The sequence below is a fragment of the Gymnogyps californianus genome, chromosome 24 (genome assembly GCF_018139145.2).
Source record: "Gymnogyps californianus isolate 813 chromosome 24, ASM1813914v2, whole genome shotgun sequence".
Classification (NCBI taxonomy): domain Eukaryota; kingdom Metazoa; phylum Chordata; class Aves; order Accipitriformes; family Cathartidae; genus Gymnogyps; species Gymnogyps californianus.
Genome location: NC_059494.1, coordinates 2,774,559 through 2,800,094, shown reverse-complemented (window position 1 = coordinate 2,800,094; position 25,536 = coordinate 2,774,559). Strand labels below are relative to the sequence as shown.

Genomic DNA, 25,536 nt, shown 5'->3' with positions numbered 1-25,536 from the left:
AGGGCTTGTATAGCACATTAAATGATAAATATCAGCCTTACACTCTCTCCTCTCCCCCAGTGAGGTAGAGTAGCACTATTAACCCCGCTTTACAGATGGGGAAACCGAGGTAGAGGTGAAGCAACTTGCCCAAGGTCACAGAGGGAACTCTGTGGCAGAGGCAAGAACAGGAGTCAAAGCCTCCTGCGTGCCAATCTTCTGCCTTAACCACCAGAAAACCCCTTCCCTCCTTATTCTTCAGCCCTGCTCATCCTTGTGCTGCGGTTCAATCCTCCATTTTCAGGATAGAAGGTAAAAATATATAGACACTGATTACAGTTCACCTTTATTTTTCAAAGGAGATGAGGGAAGAGAGGTATTATAGTGTTAGGATATTAGATTCTAGTTATACTCAGCTTCTAGTTCAGAGGTTAGGTTATTTGCTAGAGAAAAGTTAGCATCTAGTTAGGGTTAGGAACTAGCTAAGGTTAATAAAGCAGGCTGGTTAGCTATCAGGACAAAGGTTGGAAAGACAGCGCTTGAAAGAGAAAGAGGTGGGGGGAGCGTGTACTTGGGCAGATCTCCACACAGGAGACGGCAGGAAGGTTTTAAAAAGCGAGCGAGAGAGAGAGACTAAGCAGCAAAGGGTTATAGTTCAATTCAGTGGAAATAAAAACAGCCTCTGATACATCCTTCTGTCTCAAAACTGGAGTGAAAATCTGCCATCTGTGGCACAAATCTGGAACAAGGCTAATGGGAAGAGGGTAGAGGAGGGGAAGAGACCCCAACATCACCCACTGCTAGAAAGCTTCTTTGGCCTGGGCTAAGCCTGGCAATTTCCTGCAAAGGTTCGTGCTAATTGACAGGAGAAACATGCTGGAAGTTAGAGCTATGTAAGCATAGATACAACAGCAGCTGCTACCTTCTTGTGTCACTGCAGGTTAGTTATTCCCTGTTGCCTCTAAGCATCAGCACTGCCCCTGGAAATAGGTTGTTCAGCAGCTCTCGGAGACAGACTGTCTTGGAGACAGTGCTCTTGGAGAGCAAGACAAGCCAAGCAACGCCACCTTGGTCTTTCCAGTTCTAACTCTGGCACACGGGACGCAGAGGTGAGGAGCAAAACATGTTTCGCAAGACGTCCCACACCAGGGATGGAGGGGACAGAATTTGAATCAAAATGAGATCAAGTAACTTGCAAGGAAAAAACAGGCAGTTTGAATGGCGGCAGGGACACAGATGGTAGATTTTCACTATTGGAGCTTCACATCTAACCAGCTTCATATTCAATACAGGGGCAGCAGGATGGTGCTAGAAGAGGATATGAAATAGATTAATTATTCTGAAGAACTCTGACAGGTCCTGTGAGATTTGATATGGGGTCGTGGTGGTGGAGGGGAGGCACCTGTGTTCAATAGCTGGCTTCCCTGGTGTCCTAAACAGTACATGAGCAAATGCACAAGGCTAACCACTGTCCAGGGCAGAATAAGGGCACCAGCTTTGCAGGAAAACTGAAGGAGGAAGAACTCACACTGGATGCTGACTTTCCGACTGAAAAGCTGGTTTTGAGATGCCACGTGCAAACTATTCATATTGCCTTCCACAGCCTCCCAGGATCTGGAGATCTGCCTATTTAGGGCAAATTTTGAGGCTGCATGAGCCCAGATGGCCAGCCTCGTGTTTAGCAGCAGAGGCAAAAGGCAGCTTAAATGACTTGCCTCTGGATTATAAAGGACCAAGATGGTGCCAGGTAGAATACCATGTGCAGGTGTCCCCCTCTGTCACAGAGGATGGGATCTGCTCTTCCACCATCCCTTCCTCTGACTTCCCACACACCAAACTGCCTACGGATTCTCCAAGCCTTGAAAACAGGGAGAGGAGGACAGTCACCATTGCCATGGTAATGACAGAAAACACATCCTCACCTTCTGTCAGGCCACGTGTGAGAACATGTGTGCGCTATGCTCCTCTCCAAGGGCTGGAGGGAGCTTTCTATTCTAAACAAGCAAGCAATCATCAAGGGTCTTCTGCAATTTTAAAATGCCAGATCCTGGCTGACAGCTGCAATTGCTACATCTCTATAACAAAAGGGGACTTGGCACACGGAGGAAATGTGACGTGAGTTCTGCAGACAGGCTCCTGGCTCATCAAGGGACAGAGACGATCTGGGGTGGGGGGGGGTGGGGGGGTGCTTTTCCTTTGCTCAACCCTTTCCCATAGCCGATGACCTGTGATTTACAGCTTCAATTTGAAAATGCCGCACTCCCACCTCTGCCTTCTGAAAATGCCAATAACCCTGTTAGATGTGAAACTCCAAGACCTCCTGCAGGTGTGAACACAATTATCACAGTTCCAGGGTACAAGCTATTGTGTAATTGGGGAATTACAGGACAACTGTTGCTAAGATACAAAAAAAAAAATCTATCCAATGTTAGGAGGTTCATATTTAGCTGTTATCTCTTTATACAGATCTATTAATTAGGATGATTATTATTCTTTTTGTAGCCTGCAATACCCCTGCAGAAATTCATTAAGAGGGCAGAATATCCCTACTGAAAGAGTTAGTAGAAGAAATGCACAGCATGCCTCTCAAGAAGCTGTTACAAAGGAATTAGTTTAAAGGGCAAGGGTTACAAATCTGGACATTAGCAGGTTTGGGGTTTTTTGGTTTGATTTTTTTTTTTAATTGAACAAACTTACCAAAGGTCTCTGAATGTTAAAAAAAGTGGGGGAAAAAAAGAAGAAAAATAAGTTTGTTATAGACAGTTATTTACAAAACAGAAGACACACACAAGACACAAAAGGTTTTAGTGTTTCTACGATGTAAGGAGGTGGCTGCAGGCTGCCTCCTGTTATCCCCCCTAGGTGGCACGGCTGAGCAAAGGACATTGGCTTCTATTTTAAATGTCCTGAGACTGCTTGCGTCGGGGTTAAGCAGAAATATCCATTTCTCTTCCACCACCAAGACCACGTAAACTCTTAAACAACCTGGGTCTCTAAGGCTGACATGTTCATGTACGTCTAAGGGAAGCAGGAGCCTAGACAGAGGTTCTTCCCATTCTCCTTTGACTGACAGTTCAGCTTTTCATTCAGTCAAAACCTCTAAGCATTAAAAGATTTCCAATTGCTTGGAAAGTTTATCTGGAGATGGAAAAGAGAAGAGGAAATACTGGATGGAGAAAAGCCACTATGGTTAATGACATACCACCTGCTTCTCAATTATATTGAAGACCCATAATATAAATGGGTCCCGGGGATGATGTGAATATAATGACCATGGTTTCGGAGGTCCATTTACATTGCCAGCGAAACATTCGGTTTTAATATAAATGAGAACCAAATCTAGACACGGCTACCCAATTTTACAGAGCTCTGTGTATGACATTTCACTTGTACCTTTTAATGAGCTAATTTGCATGTTTGCCACTAATTCATATATTGATATAAATTCAGTTCTTAACACTCTCCGTAATAAAGCAGCATGGCTGATATCCTGACGACTTCATCTCCAGGGCAGAATCTGGATGACTGTCCTGTCCTGCTGCTCTCTCAGCCTGTCCCAGTCTCCCTCAGGGAGCAACGCACAGATAAGTCTTCAGAGACAACACAGTCACTGGCTCCTATGCTAAATCTGTTACCACGAAGTGCAGCGATGAAGTTGTGATTTAGTACCAGGGTCACTCCTCCTCCCTGCACTCCTATTCACAGAGGGCTTGTCAAACACCCATTAGTTGGGTCTAATTGTTAATCCCCAAGAAGCTGGGCTGGAGTCATACTGATGACCTGTGGGTGAAAGACACTGAAGCTCATCAAGCAGTGTCCTGAAGCATCCAATGCCCTAAAGTGTGCTAGTGCCACACTTCTGGCAGCAAAGTTTGTTTTCTGGAAAGATAAATGTATTAAATGAAGTTCTGACTTCAGCAGCACTTGCATCATCAGCGCTCAAACAGGCATCGCCTGGCACATCACACTCAGGTTACAAATACACACTTGAATCTGCTCTGCCTCGGTCTTAAAACAACTCCTTTCCACTGACCAAAATACTAACACAGTACAGATGACCCTAATGTTAATATATTTTGCACTTTCACAGGCCTTTGCATCACAGAACACGCAAGTTTTGAAAGGCCATAAAAGTAGATGAAATCAGAGTCCTGACTGTCCAGGAATCTGCACTCCCTTTCACACAAGCAACAGGTTTCCGCCCCTAAGGCCAACAGGGATGCTTCAGGGTTTCATCAGTTTACTAATTCAAAGCAGCTGTAAATGAGATTAATTCTCAGCAGGTATCTTCTGATTTATCAGAAAGGCCCAGAGTTCACTCTGAGGCTAACCAATTCACTGGAATAAAAATGCAGCACTCAGGTGGCTTTAAAGAAAACACCACATCAAACCCAGTTAAAGAGTATAAAGGCATTCTAGCAAGATGATGAATGTATTAAAAATAATCTGCCTGTGTATTACTCACACTTCAGATCATGGTCACAGAGCATGATATAATTCTAGTTTACCTCTCATTATTTATGCTGAGTGATTTTTTTTTTATTTGCATTTGCCTCAGCTGTTACGATAAAACAGGGAGGTCAATCTCATCTGTGTTTGTGGGATTCAACAATCCATTCTAATTCAACAAAGCAGTTTAAGTATCTGCTTGTAAGTTTGCTTCACTGAATAAGGATGCATTTATGCAGGTGTATAAAAGCTACACTGAACTGGAACTATACTGAACCTTTTCCACTGGTGGCCCACAGAACTAAAAATCTTTATACAGAATCTTTGCAAACAAGGCAAGAGAAAAACCAGGCGGTTACATTCTCTGATGTTGGGATCCAGCATTACAGTAGTCAGAACTGATTTGTTCAGAGCCAGCAGAGGTCTGGGCAGAAGTAGTCGGCTATCACTTGACTGGCTGACTTGTAAAACATCTAATATGAACAGAGCAACCCCAGTTGCTTCACAGAAGCCTCTGCTTTCCCTTTGCCTACAACAATGCCATTCTTTTGCCAAAAAAGACTCTTGAAAATGCTCCATCTCGCTTGGCCAAAGGAATGTTCTGAGTAGCTGAAGTGACGCTAGGGCTTGCTAGGTCCAACGACACAGACGCGTCTTCTCTAGGCTGGGTCAAAGCAGTCAGTCCAAGCAGTATTTGAAAAGGATTATTTCTCCGGTTAGTTTTTGTCAAAAGGTAAAACTTCCAAAGCTTGTTTTTTGCAGCTATCAATGGAAGTGCTTTATCAGTAGTATTAAAAAATAAATACACCTGTGCTCTCTTTGCACACATACACACATTCTCACACAGTGAACTGGAAGATTTAACAAGTATAAAAACAGCTCCTGAAATGTGAATATTAAGAGATGTCACGTTGACACACACACAAAACAACAAACATAAAACAAACAAAAGAGACAGATGGACAAGCAGATGGGGAAAGACGGAAAACTGACAAGAGCCACAGAGCTGGGGTACATCTGTTCACGGAGATCCACGCCACGGGCAGTGCCACTGAGCACCCAGGGGTCACTCCAGAATGCTCACAACTGCCCTCCAGCAATGACTGCAGGGACTTGATGCTGGAGAGATCCTGCCAGAGCTGTTCTTCAACACCAGCTTTGAGAGGCTCAGTTTACACCAACAGGATTATGTTTCAACAGTAAGAGGGTCCGGTCCCTGAGCTGTGGACCCTATACCAGGTATGTGTGGCCTAAAAAGCCATGTCTGCCATAGCGGTTCTTTCTTCTTTACCCAGTTCTTGGTCTGAGGAGGAAACCCTCAGCCCCCATCCAGTCCTCAGTTTCCCCTGAGCTGCAAGAGTACCATTAGCCAGCGAACTAGTTACAGTGACTCCTGGACGGGAACCAGCTTCCCGGCTGTGATTCCCTTTATGTCAACTAGGCAGTAAGGAAGGCCAGGAGGACCAGTTGGAGGGGAAAATGCTCCGACCACCCTCTGGGTAAGAACGTGAGTCCCAAAACCAAAGAAAAGCTAATGCCCCAATCCACACCAGTGGTGCCCATGTCTATCAGCCCTCTCTTCTGCTTCAGAAACCTCTGAGCAGTCTCTTCACGTCTCTATCTAGGTCTCAATTCCTCTAGTCTCACACAGAGACCTTACCTGATCTTAGTTGTTTTATTCTCCCATTGCTCGCGCTGGGGTCGACAGGCAGGAAATCTTTAAACCAAGTGATCTCTGGGTCTGGGTTCCCACTGGCTGCACAGAGCATTGTGGCCGTTCGTGTCCGCTCCACCACTTTCAGCTGGGGCCCCATATCAATGTTTGGGAAGCCGGGAGGTAACTGGTCCTCTGGTGGTAGAGAACAAAGGAAGAGCGGTTAAACACGTACTAGGCACCGGGGCAGCTACACCGAAGAAAGCACCAAGGCAGACTGGCTGCCCAGTACTCTCTGCAATGCCATTTAAAACAAGGCTACAGTAAATGGTCCAGAGATGGTTTGTGAAAACACATTATACAGTAAAATTTACCAGCTTGTCCATTTCGTTTGACTATTCTAAGTCCCACAAGAAGATTCTACATTTAAATGCAATCCATTAAAACCCTTTGAGGCATGGGAGCAGTCACTTCAAAGTTTCTCCAGGTCTTGCACTGAATCCCTCTGTCAGGTAAGTGACTCGCACTTACTCGTTTTTACAGCAGAAGCTGTGCACACATATGGCAAAGATCCCTGCACTGCAGAGTACAGTCTACACAGTCACATTTAAAAGGAGCAGTTCATCTTCCCCCTCCAAACCCCACAGTACGAAACAAACTGCGCAGGAGAAATAATGAAAGCGACTATGTGAAAAGGCCTGTCAAAGACACAGTGGAAACTAGGAGAGAAAGGAGAGGAAAATATCATCCAGCTGTAGTTACCAGAGGGGACACACATAACAACACTAAGCCAAGTGCTGTCAGACAGGGTGCGATTTTTAGATTTATTAATTCAGAGTGCTGCTGCCCTAGAAGAAGAAGGACGTGGCACCAGCACCTAGAAGACAGGCTCAACTGAGCTTCCTGCTTCCTCTCAATCTTGCCTTTGCCTTCACTAATGAGGGTGAGGAGGGCAATCCTAACCGATGCTGACTAATTTGTGATAACTAATACAAAACCCCAGTGCTTCCCCCATAATCTTTGTCACGACCTCCTAACTCACATGGAAGAGAGCTGTCTTATGCTGGCTGATACAGCTCAGGAACATGCCATTTTTTTCCCCCCAGAAAATCAGTCTTTGGGGGAGGGCAGCCTGGAAGGAGGATGCGGGCACCAGGGTGAGACTTTATAGGGATTCTCCATCATTTCAAATGAGGCATGTTGAGGAATCACAGCCTCGCGAATCTATGGCATTGAATCCATCCCAAAAGCAGGTGAGGGAACAGAAGGGAAATAACAAAGGATTTTTAAAAGGTGGAATTTCTAAAAAAGTATCATACATCACAATCAGCACTGAAACCAATGGGAGCTCCCACAGTGGCAGCAGAGATGGGCTGGAAACCCTTGCCTTGGTTGGGAAACATCCCTGCCAACCGCAAACACAAGAGCAGCTCATTGCCTACTGCCAGCACATTATATATCAGGAGGAATGGAGCCAAAGTACGTATGGCTGAACCCAGAGATGGTGGAACAAGAGAGAAACCCAGTGGCCTTGCTATGGTGGGTGCCTTTTCCTGTAAGAGCAAAGCAGAATCGCCAGATCCCAGTACTATTCTGTGCAAGCTCCAGACACACATGATTTGGGTGAGAGCTACTCCACACTGCTGTGCCTCACAATCAACTTCTAAAAATCTATGAAATCATGAAGGCAGAGCTAAAGGTTTGTGCGGTGCTCTGATACCCGAGGTCTAGAAACTCTTGTCTAATACTGTTATTAGCAGCGCACAGCTACTGCAGAGAAGAAAAGGGTTTAAATGCCTCAATTGTGTGTTTAAAAATGTGCATTGTTTCCTTCCTCTGACCATTGCTGGAGAGTTATAAAGGATCTATTGTGACTCACTGGAGAGTGAAATGTATTAACCACACCTCTCCTCATATATCAAAGGAATCTGACCACAAACAAAAACACGTACCATTTTATAACTGCTAAAGTAATACAGATCTCCTAGTATGGACAAACTTACAGTTGTATAAAGGCATAGTCATTTCGGTGCATCTGAAGCACCTCTAAAGCAGGATATTGCATTCTAAATTAGAAACATAAACATCTTTAACTAGGGACTGAACCAAACCTTTGAGTTCTCAGTTCACCAGGCTGTGCTTGGGCACTGTAGGAGTCTCCAAACAGTGTGTGCTCTTGCAGATCACATGTGCTGCAAAACCCCAGCCCCCCCAAGAGTGAGCTCAGGACAGAGGGGCCCTGGGAATTGCTTTGCCTTTGCACAGCTTTCAGTCAGGCTTTTAACGTCTTCTCTTCCCTTCTACTATTTAACCAGGCGGTGGTGTGTTGCTAAGGAGCCGCGGAGCTGCTGCCGCATTGGCTGCAGATGACATCATTATTGATTACTGCTTTTATCCTGCTCCCTGGTGATGCTACTCCACCTGGCTCAAACCCGCGTCCGTTAATTTCATGAACCAATTAACCCACAGAGAGAATAACCCTCTTCACTGGCAGGGTGCACGCGTGTGTGTGTGTGTGTGTGCACGTGTGTGTGTTGGGGGAGGCCTGGTACAACTATTATTACTGAGTGTTTCTAATTAAACAAAAATGTTAATCTTGCAGCACAATGTGCAGAATTCCTCTGAGTTTAATTAAAACAACTGCGACTAGATGCGTGATCAGATTTGAGGATCAGATCAGTGGAGGAAGCATCTCTGAACATCACATATTGCACTGATTCAAGTGCTCAGATTTCCTTCCTGCCAGGAAAGTGAAACTGCCTTCAGCCCTTAACAATTGGATTCCCCTGTAATAATGCAATTACAACCTCAACTCAATCCCCACAAGACATGCACACACATGCCCTGCCACCCTCCCCATCAATCCCCAAACACCACCCCAAACCTGTTACCAAATAAATAAATAAGGAACGGTTTGGACTGTGAACTCTCTTTCTAAAAGCAGCCCAGGCAACTGCAAGAACAAAAGAACCAAGACGCAAGCTGAAGATGCTTCAAGGGCACATCTGGGCAGCTCCCTGTTGTTGAAAATCATGCTAGCTTACGCAGGCAAATGTTTTCACGTGTTGCACTTGCCATATTAACAGAGCATCCCAAACACCCTGTTCATACCTGCTCTTAGACTGAGTTGTTTAAAGGCCCCCCCGATGAAAAGCTTGTGAATTACCTCAAGGCCATTGAACAAAGTAGGGTGAGAAAGAATAGGGGAGGAAGGATGGAGGGAGGCAGGGAGAGAAGAGCACTTCAGCGTTCATTTATAATAAATTCTACCAGAGGACATGCTCTGTGCTGGGGGACATGCCTCGAACCAACGTGGGCGCATGCACTGACACACACACACGGTCAGACAGAAAAAGCAAGGGTCGCCAGCTACAGTGAAGGGAAACACCGGTGCTTGCTGTCTCCTTGTCGCTCTAGAAGGTGGCAGCTCTGTGTTTAGATAATTAGCTGTGCTGGAAATGAGGATGATAAAGAAAGATAAAGCGGGTGTTGCTGCTGCTCATTTTCCCGCAGGGTGTGCACAGTTGTTTAATAATTTAGAGGAGAAGGAGGGTGTGAGCACGTACAGACGCACTATGTATTGAATGCAGAAAGCCACAATGAGGATGCTGCTGAAGTGAAGAGGAGGAGTAATTTTTCGCTCTTCTCTGGAGATATGCGACCCAGCTCATGGATGCTGGCTGGTCTCTAAGCAGTCAACTATCCTCACTTCAGGGTGGAAGAACCAAGAACACAGAGATGAAGCAGCCTGAGTGATACTAGTTTTAAGCAGAATGAGGATCAAAATCCAGCACTCCTGAAACTTATCCCTGTTCTTTTCATTAAGTTCATGAACACTTACAGCTGTCCCCTCCCCAACAGGTATCCTGGCATTATGCGCCTTGTGAAATTACATCAAGAAGTCATTTCCAGCAATGTGGATGTCTTAGTTAACCGTTATTTCACACCCAAAGACAATTTTAATACATGAAGGAGTCTCAGTAACATGCTCTGTCTGTTGATTACGTTTATTTTGATCTGAAAGTTTTACTATGAAAATAGCAATACCCTAACAATGTTATTAAAAATTTGCAGGCCTATAGACAATAAATACACACTTAGAGTTGTGCGTTGGACCCTGTAACAGTGCAGGTAATACACTGTCTTCCCTACACTAATGTATCTCTATGTACCTCCTTATAAAGGCATCTGAGTTAAAAATCACCCTGACATTATTCATGAGCTACAGAACTAATCTGCTTTCAACGCTGCCTGATTTTCAGGTCACTACAAGAAAAGCAAAACAAGTCAAGTTTGAAGAAAGAGTGCCAAGAGTTTTTCAAGTGGCAAGGTAACGTTTCAGAGGGGCCAGCTTCTCTTTAAGATGTGCTCCCGGGGGACTTGATGCTTTCTGCTGAGCTTCTAGAACCGATTTTTGTTTACCTTTCGCTGATCTAAAGCCAACAATTACAAAAAACAACAAAACAGCAGGGATCTTGCTAGAACTTTATACATGCCCACACCAGATGTCCTCTTGGGGTAGGAAATGTGCGAGGAAAATTTCAGGCCAGAATTGCTAGAGAAATGTATGAACGCTTCATAAAAAGAAATCAACAGGGAATCACTAGAAAAAGAAGTTCTGAAAGTCTGTCCATAGCAGCCTGAATGATACTCCAGTAGTAAGTACCACAGGTCTTACATGTCTAATAGCCAGTTTTCTTCAATTTTACAGAGTGCAGTAATCATCAGGAAAAGACAGCATTGGCCAGTATGCAGCGAGTGATATATCATGGCACAGTAAATTTTGTTCCATTACATTTAACTGGACCAAGCACTGCTTTTTATGGGATCATGTTGCATTTACTAACGACTCACAAAGGGTAACCTCCATGGAACTCTATCAGCTTCAACAGAGCAAAGAACTAAGCCAGTCTGGCCCCTGCCTGAAATCCAGCTTGTGCCTCCCAGCAGCGGAGGCAATGCAGGCAGAAAGTTGCAGCAAGGCTCCCCTGTACTCTCAGCCCGCTCAGCTGCTGACAGCATAGGACAATCCTTCGCAGCATGAGAATCTCTGTCTCAGGCTACTAAAGAAGTGGAGGGAAAGTATAATCTGTACACAGGAAGCAATAATAATAATGATAAAAAATATGTCTATCTTTCCTGGGAGTGTGGAGCTTAGAGAAACTATACCAACTGGGAGCTGGGGTGCCTGTACCAACTAGCTTCCTTTCTGCCTAAGTTATAATGAAAAATGACAGCAGCTTGCGTCAACAATAACTGGAAAATTCTTCCCAAAACCACTTTGTTTCCTTTTCTTCGGGCTCTGTAGGAATCAGGTTTGCAGGCACTATGTCTAGCCAGCTGTGGAAAGAACAGCAAGTCTCCACAGCCCTATCAAAACTGAGATCCCTTGAGAAGCAGAGCAGGAAGGACAAACAAGCCAGCAGAGCTGGTGTTAAGAGACTTTGTATAAGTTGAACGGTGTCCATCACAAGCTCTGCTTCTCAGAAGCTCCCAAAGGTTTCCTCTTCTGCAGCTTCCTGTTTTTAAGGGAACGCATGTGGATTTCTATCAGGGTCTGATCCAGGAGTCGTCATGTGCACAAGCAAAAAGGGGTTTACTCTCAATCCCTCCAGCAGCTGCATCTCGTAAGGAAGAATGTATTTTTTTCTCTTCTGTTCGTGAGACTGTCTGCATTGGTGTTGAGGAAATCCTCTAACTGTTCATGCATGTGTATAGCGTGAAGGCACACACATGTATGTCTAACTGTGATTACAACAGCACAGCCAACAGGCTGCAGAATTACTACAAAGCCCATCCTACAAAGCTTGTAACAGCTGGGGCCCAGGTTTCCACACTCCACAGCATGCCAAGGTAACAGCTTCTGCAAATGACAGCTCACATTCATCTCCAAGCTGTGCAGCAGCCCCCATCTTTATGCTAAGCATTAGTTCTGAAAGCGGGAGAAGAAAGATGGAAAGGAGGAGGAGGCCTTGCAAGGAAAGATAGAAAAAAGACGAACAGGAGAGTGGGTGAATGCAGAAGTGGGGAGGAAAAAGAGAGGAATAGACGCCAGCATGCTAACTTTGTCATTGTGGAGATTAGTGGATTTGTGCTTGGTCCTTTTAACTTTCCCAGCACTTAAAAATGCGGATAAAGAGGAGACAATCTTTGCTGTGTGAAAGCCAAGGAAAGATTAAGGATGGAATAACTCCAACTGAGCAGGGCAGGGGAGGGTATGCTATAAAAACTGCTTCCTTGATGCTCTTCAACAACATCTTGGCCCAGGCCTGCAGCTAATTACTGCTCCCCCAAATTTCATGAACTGGGTACCCTCGCTGTTCTTGCACAGTCAGTTAACAAAGCTACCGAACAAGGTCCTATTAGGCAAACAGAATAGGAGCGCTTGTGAAAGCAGCACAACACAGGAGCAAAACACACAGTAATAATGTTCTGGTGGGATCAGCAAAGTGCGTAATTAGTCAGGCAGTGGGGAGATGTAGCTCCTGTTCTGTCATCTGTCTCTCTAGTTGACAAGTGTATGATGCTGATACCGGAAGGAAGAGCTGCAAAAAGACATCTACAAAGAACCCTGGTCCCTAAGGACAGTCACTGAGCTCAGCTCGTCATTTCCCATACATTGCAGCTTTCTTTTGGTGGAGAGTGCCTTAAAAATGCTGTGAGAATCCAGAGGATTTGTGAGGGCAGCAGCTGGAGGACAACCTCCTCTCTTGCCACTGCTCGTAGCTAAATTCAAGGGGTAGAAACTTACGAATATGATTGCAGGGGCACTTCTCCCAAACTGTCACAGCTTCCAAGGAATATATGGGAATAAGTGTGAAGAATAAGGCTCCCAGCCCTCTGGGATAACCACAGCTAGACACACTCTTGTCATAAAGCGCTGTTCCAATCTCCTGACAGATACATCCCACCACATACTGCTAACAGAAGGTTAAATGCCATGCCAGGCAAAGGAGCTACACAAAGATTTAAGTGCACCTACACAAATCTGTCAGGCGTGACTGGACCATGGGCCCGCATGCTCAAAGGCATCCAGCATCTTCACAACACAGTGCCTGCCAGGTGGGCAGCAGAAGGGATATTCCATGCTACAAGGGGAGGTCAAGGGCTTTGCTATGTGCTCTTTATGTCTGGTCTTTATTTACTGCTGTACGTTCAGGATTTGCACACAAATTTCACTCTGCACTATTAAGGATGTGCTCACTGTCTGTTCAAACAAAAGGATTTAAGATGCTCTTGGAGAGAACACTGAAATTGCTGAAGAAAAAGCAACTGGCATACAGGCAGAGCTACCACTTGGCCTTATGCAGATCACACACTGCTTGGAGCACTTAAAACTGTTGTTAGTCATGCCCACTGCAGAAATAATGGCTCTTACTGCAAGTACCCCCATTCAAAAGCCCATTGCTTTTCTATAGCACCTCCTGCTGATGGCTTCATCAATAGCCAATGCTCCCAAGCGAAACTCCCTTCAGGAGCTCTCAGGCAGTTACCCACCACACCCTTTCTGCCAGGATCACTTGCACGGTGTCCTGTGGTTTGAACAGAGAACACCACGCATCTTTTCCCCTAAAATGGGTCAGTTTTAGCAAGCAGCCCAGCTTAGTGTTTCACACAGCGATTTTACAGATGTCTGGGGTAATAACAGTAAACATCCAGAGGCATCCACAGCAATAGCATATTGTTCCCTCCTTCATATTAAGTTCAGGGAGCATATTTCAAACAGATGACATGAAGGAGGCATCCATGTAAACATCCTCTATAGCGGGGACAAGTGAAAAAAAGAACCAGAACAAAATGGAGAGGGGAACTGTTTTCTTGGAGAGTGCATGGAGCACAGGACCTCTGGAAAGAGGGAAGATGCCCAGAAGGGCAAAATAGGTATCTTGTACAAGGGAAGAGGCTGGCATTGCTACCAACTGCGTGAAAGCCCATGCAGATGCATAATCATGTTAACCTCAGCCCATTAAGTGATTCCTCAGTGAAGAAGGTTTTCTTGGGTGTCTGGATGAACGGTGCCACATTTCTGAGGAGAATGATGAGGAGTTTCTGGTGCTGCTCATAAACCTGGGGAAGGAATTTTTATTGGAGGGGAGGGAAGATCATAGAGTCATAGGATAATTCAGGCTGGAAGGAACCTCAGCACATCATCCAGTCAAATGTCCTAAAGTGGTCCAGTTTTAGCTTGGTTTCTTACATTGCAATTTTATGACTCTCTGGGGTAGTAACAGCAGACAGATCTGACAGGTCAGAACACACCAAAAAAATGGATGACTTTGTGCCTTGGTCACACATTTTTTTAACAGCCTTCCCATTCATCTGAAGGAAGGGAGAAGCTGAAGGGTCCCTTCTCCCCTGTGACACTGACACATGGCAGGCAGGCATGCTCTTTACCTCGGAGGACGGTGAGCTTGGCATGGACGGTGACCTCCCCATGAGGGTTTTGAGCAACACACTCATAAATGTTCTCATCCCGCGGAGTCCGGAGCGGCTGGATCCTCAAAACAGCACCTGCACTTTCATCAAATTCAATTGTCTGGGGGATAAAGGGAGAGAGACAGACACACATAGTAAGCCTCCTTCAGTTGCAAGTAGAGGGTTCATTCCTGCTTCTAAAGGAGGCACCAGCATATATACAAGCACGCACACTCACAAACATACTTCAGCAGCTGCCCCACAACCCCCTACACATAACCAACATGGTCAACTTGTCTCTCCACTGACCTCAAGGTGACAGAGAACTGTCACATGCCAAACCCTGTCTCTGACCACTGACCCACCGAAACTGCTATGTACATCTCAAATGCTCTGAAAGAATGAGCCATGGTGACGGTGTGTGTGGGGTGGGTGTTCAGAGTACAACTATGATGAAGGAGGAGGAAACAGACCAAGTGAAAACAAAATAAAAACGAACCCTCGCCTTGTTCCTCCATCTGCATGGGCAGCTGACACCACAAAGCTCCTCTCAGCACACAGCTGCCTGGCAGGGCTGAGTCCCACAGCAAATTCCACAGGATGACCTCCTAGTCCTTGTTCCTCCACTCTCATTTCTATCTAAACAATGCCAATTGCTTGGGTCTGGGTGCCAACAACTGTAACATTTACTCCAGGCTGTCCCAGGGTTAAAATAATGAGCCATGGATGGGTATGAAAGGTGCATTTACAGAGCTGCAGAAGTACCAGCTTAGTTGGGTTCCTTAGGGAAGGAAGAAGGCAGCTTTATATTATATCCGAGGAGGGGGAAAAACCCAACAAAACAAAAGAAAAAACTCCAATAACGTGAGCCAAGTTCTCTCTTGCTTTGGAACAAATCCAGCTGTTGACATGGCCAAGTGCTTGCATTTCACTCCTTCTGCTGTTAAAACTCCTCCCCTTCCAAACCTCCCTTTATTATCAGGTCTGAGAATGGCCAAAGAAGAGCACTAGCTGCTTTGTGTCGGTCTCTCTCTCTTTTACATACATAGACACAGATTTCAAGGACATCTCTTACCTCAAACCTCTGAGAGTTCACTTTCTTCCCTTTCTTGTTCCAGGTGACCCGTGGCTTTGGGTCTCCAGTCGCTTGGCATACGAAGGAGGCCACCCCTCCTGACACACCAATTTGGTCCACAGGCTTTTTAATGAACACAGGGGGACCTTTAAGAAAAAAAGAAATATCATCATTGGCACAAGGAGAGACAAACTCTAATAAACACAGTTTGTAATTAATAGTGGCATTATCACTGCTATTCTCTAATGATCCCAGATGAAATTAAACCTCTTGGCCTTTTAGGAACAAACAGTCTTTACCTCCATTTTACATTTGAAGAACCTATAGCACAAAATGATTAAGGGTCTGATGCTACAAAGAGATTTCAATGTGATGATGTTGCAAAGCCTCTTTTACTTCTGAAAAGTGGACTTTTAAACTCTTTTGCACAGGGGAAACTGCCCTTGCAAAGCCCATCTAATGATCATCACCAAAAGCTGGTAGAGCTGAAAACAACATCTAGAAACACTGGATTGTACTCCCCAGATCCTAGCGGATGAACAAAACACAAAGGAATGGAAGACATTTATAGGAACACAGCCAATGCAAGGGTAAAAGGTAGGAGAAAGACCATGGAATAAATGGAGCAGGAACTTGGCACATAGAGATCTTGAGGATGGTGTGAAACAGGCTGATGCCAGTGGCTTTAGGATGTGAAACCTCCTTGGCTTGTAGTACCTCTGTTTTCATCTGCAAATCTTTCCTCTGGCCCTCACTGGTACATTTATACAGCAACAGGCACACCATCCTTCGGAACAGGCAAGTTGATAGGATACAGCCCAACAAACTAAAGTCGTGATCATTTCAAAACAATCCAGTTGTCAAGACCAAGAGCACGGCAAGCCAAGTCTGCAGTCTGCTACTGCAGTTCCCCCTTCCCGTCTTCTCCCCCTTCTCATCATGAGACATCCGAGAAAACCAAGAAATTCACACTGCTGAAGGAAGAAGCCAAAAGCTCCTCAAACTCCTCTCAAAACCAGATGCTCAAAGGTGTAGTGATGCCTGAACAAACACATTCAGAGCCTGGGGCTGCATTTCAGCCAGCCTGGACCCAAGTGAACAACACTTGAGCTCGCAGCACCTCTCCCTCACCCCCTGCTACTGATTTCCATCCATGTCTGACTGCCTTCAAGAGCACCTCTGCAAGGAGGGGAGAGGATGCTGGGATGGGCTTTCTGACCAAGGAAGGTGTCAAGGGCCTTCTGATGAGAGGAAGACAAGGCCAGGAGTGTTTGGGCAGAGCCCATATTGCCTCTGCCCTCAGGGAATCCTCCTTCCGTGCTCTAACCTGTTTTCCCTGTACAGTTTCCTCCCATCTAGTTAGTTTAAAATTTATTGAAATATTTAAATCACAAGGCCACAGCTGTGTTCAAATAAAATCACTCAGATCATAAAGTTGCCGTCTGTTGTTCTTGAGAAAAGCAGACCACATGACTCTGAAATGTGTATATTTATATGTACATACTCAGAGTCTATAAAATAAGATGTAAACAGCCTACCAAAGAGCTTAAGAAGAGAGCAAATGGTAGGTAGAGACAAGTCTCCAGGGTCTTTTAGGGGTCGAAAGAAAAAAGAAAGCATTCCCCCCTTCCCTGCCTGGTGTGGCCAGCAGTATATAAATAAAAGCCACTGAGCAAGCTCATGTGATGCAATCAAGCATTTGTTTCCATGCTGGAGGTAAATACAATTTGTTGGAGCTGTTTACGTCCCACCAAATGCTGTGTGTACAAAGCATCAGATTTATAAATATCCAAATCTATATTTAGAGGTCAGAGTCTTCTTTGCAATGTTACAGCTAAAGGTTATCAAGCAAGTCCCACTGGAGGTACTGGCACTGGGGAATCTGTCTTCCATCTGAGAAAGGCAAAACCAAAATTTTCTTCAGGCTAAAATATAAATGCTCACTCTGCCCGCAACCTGACTTCCTTCCTCTCTTCTCCTCAGTTCAGCATCTGAAGAGTTTGCAGAAGTCAATTCTGAAGGTACAGCCAAAAACATCCAAGGCTTTTAAGAACACTTTATTGATGCAAGTTCATTTCCTAAAATAAAAGCCCCTAATAATCCTTAATGTCACATATACATTTAAATGGGTGCAAGCAGTACGATGAGAGTACAGCTGAGGAGAAAAATAAGGTTCTATTTCTGTCCTGAAGAAACGGATGGTGCTCCAAAAAATAGTGAACTTGGAATCATTGCTCAGCATCCCTTTTGGGGGACCTGCATTGACTCAGGATGTGGTAATGGGGAAGGTGAGTTACTCTGTGAACACTGCTTTCCTGAGCTCACTGCAATGCCGAACTGCTTACGACAAACTCACTCTTAGACAGCAAGAGACAAAAGAAAAGAAACCAAACACAAATCCCTATCAAACAATCTATTAGATTTTGCTACTTACTTGGAAAATCAGTGAAAATCAAAGCTAAACTGTTGATCTTAAAATTGCCCAAGCCTCTGAGCTCCAGACTTTGATTCTTCCCCCCCTGTCAAATCACCCATCGCACTCTCCACCTATGCACCCCTAGTCACTGCCGCACTTGTCACTCCAGCCCACGGCAATCCTAGAACAACCCTCTCCCCTCTGGGAAAGAGAAAGCCAGTGCTATCGCAGGCAAGGTGGTGATGATACAAAGCTGAAACAAATTCCTACGTGCTGTGTAAGACTGCCACAGCTCTGCCGTGCCAGGTCCAGCTTGCAGTGAAACATGCAGTTAGAATTCAGTCTTCAGCTCCGCAAATCGCTTTGAAAGCCTCCAAAAGCTGGAACAAGGTGCCATGTGAAAGTAAAACACTATCAGCCCACTCAGAGGGGCTTATGTGTTTCCCCTCATTTGCTAAGATTGCAGGACCTCAGTTTTAAATAAAAATCAGAGACAGGCATTTTCCAGATGACATACTTGCAATCCAGGAGATTTTATATCACTTCACCAATCTTCCCTCACGGAGAGCTGAGAACAAGTCAGCCTTGGAAAGACTCAGTCTGAGTTCCACCTAGGTCCACTGGTCACAAGAGATTTTTCTTTTTCCCCTTTCTCTGCTTGCAAAGTAGCAGAACCTGTTTTTTTGCAGTATCAAAACAGGAATGGAAAAACCTGGAGCTTAAAAGAATTTTCCTACTACGAGAGGCTTCCTGCGGGGTCTGGGTCTCTGGAGAGAAGGTTGAAAAGACCGGATGGCTGCTGTGTACCTGTGATTCTTCTCTACAGCTTAATGGAAAGCCATCAAGTCAAACTGAACCTTTCACTCCTGCCCACCGCCTACGCACTTCCCAAAAGCAACAGCTGGGGCAAGCGACACGCTGGATAGTTGCCACAGACTGTAAGGAAGAGACACATACTTACCATCCATCCCGTGCTCTGTAATTGCATCCGCAAAGACGATCAGCACACACACTGTCTGCCCTCTGACCTAACCTCTGCCACCCCTTCCAGACAGCTCTGCTCCTGCCCTGTGTCCCTGAGTGCTGTCGAGGGCAGCTGATGGGACCCTGCGCTCACCCTCCCAGTCACCCCTATGCAGACAACCTCCACTTGGCTTCACTCGCCAAAGCACAGGCCTAGAGCAACATGGGCGGTGCCGGCATCTGTTCAGAAGGGACATGACGCACATTTGCTGCTGGGATTTTGTGAATTCTAACACAGACTTTGAGAAGAAGCTGCGAGGTGATAACGGTGGGGTCTCCTACTCATCCCCAAGGCACACGTGCTAGAGGAGCACGGTATGACATTGGCCCACGTACAAGGGCTGCACACCAAGGCAGCTTCCCTCACAGAAGAGGGAAATGCTGCTGCCTCACCTCTCCTTCCTTCCTTCTTTCATGTGACACCAAAGCAGAAAAAGTTCTTCAAATGCAGCCATGTAAAAAAAAAACCATCTCCCTGTTAATGATACACACATGACAAAACAGTCTGAGAAGCTTTACAGCAAGGAAGCTTGAAAGATGTAGGAGTGGGGAAAAGGAGAGGACATCTCACCCTTTAAACCCAAATGTCCCTCAGGAACTGCTGCCATGGTGAATAGCGGGTGATGGACGAGGAGCGAGGGAGACAGGCCGGCCACCATATGCTTGTCTGAAACATCAAAAGCCAAAGACAGAGAAAGGGATGGAGAACCCAGAGGTGGTTTGAGGGGTGGGAGAGAGGCAGGAGCACAAACGGGCTTAACATATCTGAGCTGACAGCTGAAGGGGAGCGGGGTGTTGCGGGGGAGAAAAAAGAAAAAGCACAGTTATGAATGTGCACCACGGCTCCTTCTCCCTTGCCTCCCGTAAGCCTGGTCTCCAGACTGAGCCGGCTGCCCTCCTGCCAGCACTGCAGGTGGGTTTATGGAGGGACAAGGAGGTTGGGGATGCATTTAGCCTCGCAGACCACACCACAGGGTAGGAGCAGCTTTCTCCATTCTACCCCAGTATGCTCCAGCCACAAAATGGGAGAGACAGCCTGAAAAGCTGAGGGGAAAACTTGCAGCGGCTCAGCTAAGGCAGTCGAATGAAGCCCTGGCGGTGCAGAGGGCTGTGTAAAACCAGTATGGCAGCCGCCAGCCCACTTCCCAGCTCTCCAGGTAGTTTCAGGGAAGGTCAATCAGAGTCAGCCTGAACAGGGGGAAGGAGAGAGGCAGGTCCCGGTGGGGAAATATTGACTTCCCTGGGCCTTTCTGAGACAAAACTGATTCTCGAAGCATTTTGTGCCAGCCTGCCAGATCAATACCCTGACATCCTCCCAGCCGCCCTCAGCCAAAACGCCTTGGTGCTGGCTCAGGAATACAGGACAATCTGGGAAATGTATGGTGTTGGCCAACAAAAGCAGACTGAAGACAGCCTCCTGCCCCTCCAGCCTGGGCTGCATGAGCCCATGCATACACAGCCAGAACCTGCCCTACCCTGTGAAGCTCCTGAGGTGAAACCCTCAGTCCCGACAGGCACGGGACCAGCCGGCAGCACGCAGCCCTCCACCTCTCCGCCATAGGGGAAGAGAAGACCCCACACACTTTGCTGCCAAAATGGCTGGGAGACCCAGCTGTGACCTAAGCTGCTCCTCCCTGCCAGCTGTAGGGCACGTCTGAGGCAGAAAGCTGCTCCCACAGGGTGAGAGACAACATGTCCACCATGTCCCCTTCCACCCACTCCCCACAGGGGAGGCCTGGAGGCACCACCGCCATAGTAACAGGCCTGTCTCGCCCCACAGGCACCAAGGGAACGGCCAGAGGATGGTCCCTGACCACATTACTATCTATTATTTGCCCCAGCTTTGGGACGGAATGGGCAGTGTGTGTGTAAGCTGTCCCTCCACCCCGCAGGCTCTCCCTGAGGGGGCTGCAGAGAGGTGCCTCCACATCTCTGCTTCCTCCTGACCCCCCTGCCAGCTCTCTCCCCTCATCTCCAGCCCCACAGCGGGGATGTGGTGCTGATTTTAGATGGCAAAATTCACCTCTGTGCTTAACACCCCCCCTTCTGCAGCCCCCTCCTGTCACCCCCAGGAAAGCGCCTCGACAATGGACCGCAAATAAAGACAAACCACTTATTCTTTCATCTGGCCCCAGCACAGAGAGCAGCGTGAGCCTAGCTGAAAGGGCCCCTCGCCCACAGCGGCAGCAATCCATGGAGACAAAAGAAAGCCAGCGACAAAACGCGTATTTTAAAAGGTTTTGCTTCCATTTTTTGTGCCCCCGGTCCCTGCTGTCAGCACTCTGGTGGAGGCCCACGCGCCGGTCCCACTGACCCACGGCGCCGGCACACAAAGCGCCGGGTTACAGCTCCGTCTTCGCTGGTGAATAAACACTCATTATCCCCACCCTGGGGAATGGAGAGGGGTCTCCGCTGTACCCACTGTACCTGCTGTACCTGAGACCCGCCACAGAAACTAAAGCAAAAGCAAGAGCACAGCAGGCAGGCCATTTTCTCGCCATTTGGCCGGCTTATCATAGCCTTCCTAAACGCATACAGCAGCCGTCCTTTTGCCCACTGTTCCCGGCCGACCTTCAACAAACAGCCCCGTGGTGCTGAGCCTGACATTTCCCTGTGGAGCTGCCCACCATGAGAGCGTGCCCACACTACAAGAGAGATTCAGGGCACGTTAGCCAACGACAACCTTTACCCTAGCTCAAAAATACTGATCAGATCAAAATTCACCCTTTTTTGTGCATATATATACACACACATGTATGTACCTCTACCTTTCAAGAACAAAGGTAAAAGATGAGACCATTAAGCCATTCATGGTCCATGTTATTTCGCTGTTAGCATTAGCACACCCCAATCTGCTCTTCCAGGCTCCAGATGATTCCCGTAATCAGGATTCAGATCTCTGGCTCTGATGCAAATTCAGCTGACCTTGGGCACTCACCCTTCCCCACACCTCAGTCTGCCACACGTAGCGTGGAGGTGACAATCCTCATTTCTCACACCTGCCTGCCTGCCTGCCTTGGTCTAGACACTACAAGCAATTTGGAGCGAAGGATGGTCTCAGAACAGATCTGTTCAGCACTCAACACCCTAGGTGGTATTGCACACAACTAGAGCCTCTAAATACTGTAATACAAACAAAAGAAAATAACCGGGGGAAAAAAAAAAAAATCACTAGAGACAGAACTCGGAGACCTTCTTCCACATGTACTTCTTGGTGGGAGAAGATGATAAAAAACAAAAGCCAGACAAAAGCTTTGCAATCTCCCAACAACCAGGTCATGTTAGCTTGAACGGGGACATCTCTCTTCCTTGTTTCTCATCCCTCGCTAACTTCAAGAGCAACCAGGAAGGAATCCCATGGCATTCTCACTGGCATGCGAAGGGTTAAACCCCTCTCTTCTCCCCCTCTTCCTCCTCCCCCTTCCCTTTGGTTTTTGGGCTAAAACCTTCTCCTGAGCTAGTGAAACTCCATCTCTGTTTTCCACAACTGCTGACAGGCTCACAATCGGAGAAGGAGCACAAGGTACTCCCCCAACTACAGCCCTGGGTGGTAGTGCTTTCATCTCCCCTCCTAAAAACCTCTCCAGGAACGTGAGATCCGGGTCTGGCCATGCACTGAGTGTTTGTTTGCTGGTTTAGGAAATGTGTTTTACACACATGTGCCGCTGCGGTCTGCTTGCATGCAGCAGATGCATGCCCTACATTTGAGGGATCGGGATGGGAGTGCTGAGCAGCTGGGGACAGCCTGGGAGGCACGGCCGGAGGAGCAGAGGAACAGCTTTGTCACACCAATGAATGGGGGAGCTAAAGAGGGGAGCAGAGGGTAGAAAGGATGGGAAAATAAGTGGGGATAAGGAGAGAAGAGATCAACAGGGAAAATGCAAGAGAACTGGAGCAAGATGGAGAGGAGGGAGGTGTTCAGAGCAAGAACAAGAAAGTGAAGATTAGACAGAGGAGACAAACCATGGAGCAGATGAAAACAGGAGAGAGCAGCCAAATTTGAGACAGATGGAGAGTGGGGAGCAAGAATGCGATGTTTGGAATGGGTACATATTTCAAAGCAGCGGCATTAGGGAGTGGGGGAGCTTGCAAGAGGGGTAGAGGCAAGAAAGATGGCTCCATAATTTACATTTTTCTTCGTGAGAGGAGTGAGAGCTGCAAACTGGGAGCAGGACTGATGCAGGCTGCGGGGAGGGTCTCTATGGAGACACTCAACAAGATTAAAAACACCCCTTGGAGAGGTCCTGTAGAGACTCTGGTCCCCTTGAAATTCAGGGGTTTACTGACAGATTTTGCACTTTTTTCCCCCAAGGGCTGTTTCTCAGTGCCTTACAAATAAGATTAAAATGAGGGTTTTCTGACAGAACAAACAAACAGGGAGTGAATTATATTCCATTTCCCCGTCAATAACTTCTCCCCAACCCAGTCGTCTTATCATCATAAAAAGTCCATTAAGCAGTAATTGGGGAGGCAGTAGAACGCAGGGCTGGTCCATGAAACAGAAGCACGCTCGCTCCCCAACTGGCCTTTTCTGGGAAGGCAGACAGGATAATTATAGGCTTCAGACAGAGACTTCCTCTTACTGTCAGCAGCTACTTGGCTCCCTTCAGGGAGACGGGACTGGCAAGGTTGGGGAAAGGAGGGTAAAAAAAGATCGAGGGCGTTTCTTTAGAACTGAAATACTTCCACCTTCCTATTCCCCTGCTGCTGATCCACCACAGCCCGTACCCGACTCAAAAGCTGAGCTATACACAGGTGAATGCAGGCTTTTCCCCTGTTGGACACGGGGGAATGTCACTTGAAAGTTTACTCCCTCTCCTTTCTTGCAAGGTCCCAGAGAAGGAAGGACAGCAGTGAAGGATGCAACCCAGCACAGGATTTAACATAAGCAGAGAATGGGTGAGAAAGATCAAGATCTCATTTCGTGCACCTTTACTACACTGGCTGTCCAACCACCCCAACATCCGCTCCTTTCTGACGCCTGCCTGTGCTGCCAGCTCCCACCGTTCCCCTCAGCCAGGATTAAGCAGCAGACCCTTCATAGCTAGCACCATGCCAAGCTGTTCTTGCCGTGAGGCTTGTAATTCTGTGGATCTGGCACATCCATACAGCCTTCAGGCTCCTAGTTGCAATGCACTCAAATACAGACCCTTTGGAAGAGGAGGTACGAGCCTGCAGCAGTGGAGGCAGGATGAGACTGAGGCTACCAAAGATCTATTCCTAGTTCTGACACCCTAGGTGAGAAAAACCACGTTATCCTGCCTGCTGGAGGGGAAGCATAATCCTTCCTTCTGGTCTATTTAAACTGCTAGTTTTCAGGGATGGGACCATGCCTTATCGCATGGGAACAGCAGCTAGTTTGAAGTCATCCAGTTTCAGCATGACTTTTCCAGGCTACCATCATACATCCATATGTATGGAACAGATCCACCTCTCTCCATAGCACAAAGGGTATTTGTTACTGCTACAGATCAGTCCCAGCCCTAGCGACTGGCACCCTAATATAGCCAAGGAAAACATTTTTCCAGCTGTGATTTATGCAAACGTATAGGGCACATTGTAATGATACACATATACAGAATGCAAGGTGCTCTACAGGACAGGACAGAGAGCTGACCCTGTTCTACAGGGAGTGGGATAGTATTCTTGACCTTCTTCTTCCCTCCCTCGCTAACACAGAAAACTAGTATCTGATCCCTCATACAACATAGCCTGCACACACCAGAGACTACCCATCCTGTGAGAGCTGTGGCATGGTGGAAGCCCGGAGCACCATGTGGACTTCAGTTTAATGAATGAGAAATAAGGGATTAACATTGAGGGTGAAGGGATCTGTATTTTGGCAGTAAAGGACAGCAGACGTGTCAGGCAGCTGGTGCCCAGCATCAGAACGGGACTTTGCACATAACGCAAGAAAGGATGGAAAAGAGGCAGCATTTAGCAGCATATGGAGTAATGCACATGAGGAATGTGAACTAGAAGATAAAAGACTGAGTTTGCTTTTCAATGCATTCTGTGGCCTCACTCCACAAATATCCTCTCCCCATGCTTCAGTTTCCTCATCTCCCCTCTCTAACCAATTCAGATGGAGAGCGCTTCAGGTGTACTAACTGCTTCTCTCTCTGCTCACTGCCTGCACCCAGCACAGGGCCGTTCCACCCTCCCTCCCCAGTACAAATCAAACTGAGGGGCAAAGGAGCAAGTAGGTGCTAATGCAGATGGACCTCTGGCCAGGATTGTCATTCACCTTCTGGCACTACAACACAATGCCAGGAAGAAAGTTGCTCCTTGCGACCAGCAAGAGCTGAAGCAGACAAGCAATGCTGTCATGTAAGATGGCAGCCCTGGGATCAGCCGCTGAAGGGCCAGCAAGCACAGGAGCACATGCAGCCTCAGCAACGTGGCAGGCCAGGACCCTGGGGGTACACAAATGCTTTCAATCAACTGTAACAACATCTCATTCCGTATTTGTCCACAAGTCCTATAACAAGGCATAATAACCCAGAGCAGAGCAAGAGCAAGAAA

General features: G+C 46.8%; 1 protein-coding gene across 1 annotated transcript in view; it reads right to left on the bottom strand.

Moving 5' to 3' along the window:
- PTPRS (protein tyrosine phosphatase receptor type S) overlaps nucleotides 1-25,536 on the bottom strand; it is a 164,578-nt gene that overhangs the window by 65,322 nt on the left and 73,720 nt on the right. The window contains 3 exon segments of the mRNA XM_050910677.1: nucleotides 6,089-6,277; nucleotides 14,477-14,618; nucleotides 15,573-15,718. Coding sequence (XP_050766634.1) covers nucleotides 6,089-6,277; nucleotides 14,477-14,618; nucleotides 15,573-15,718 — 477 coding nt within the window.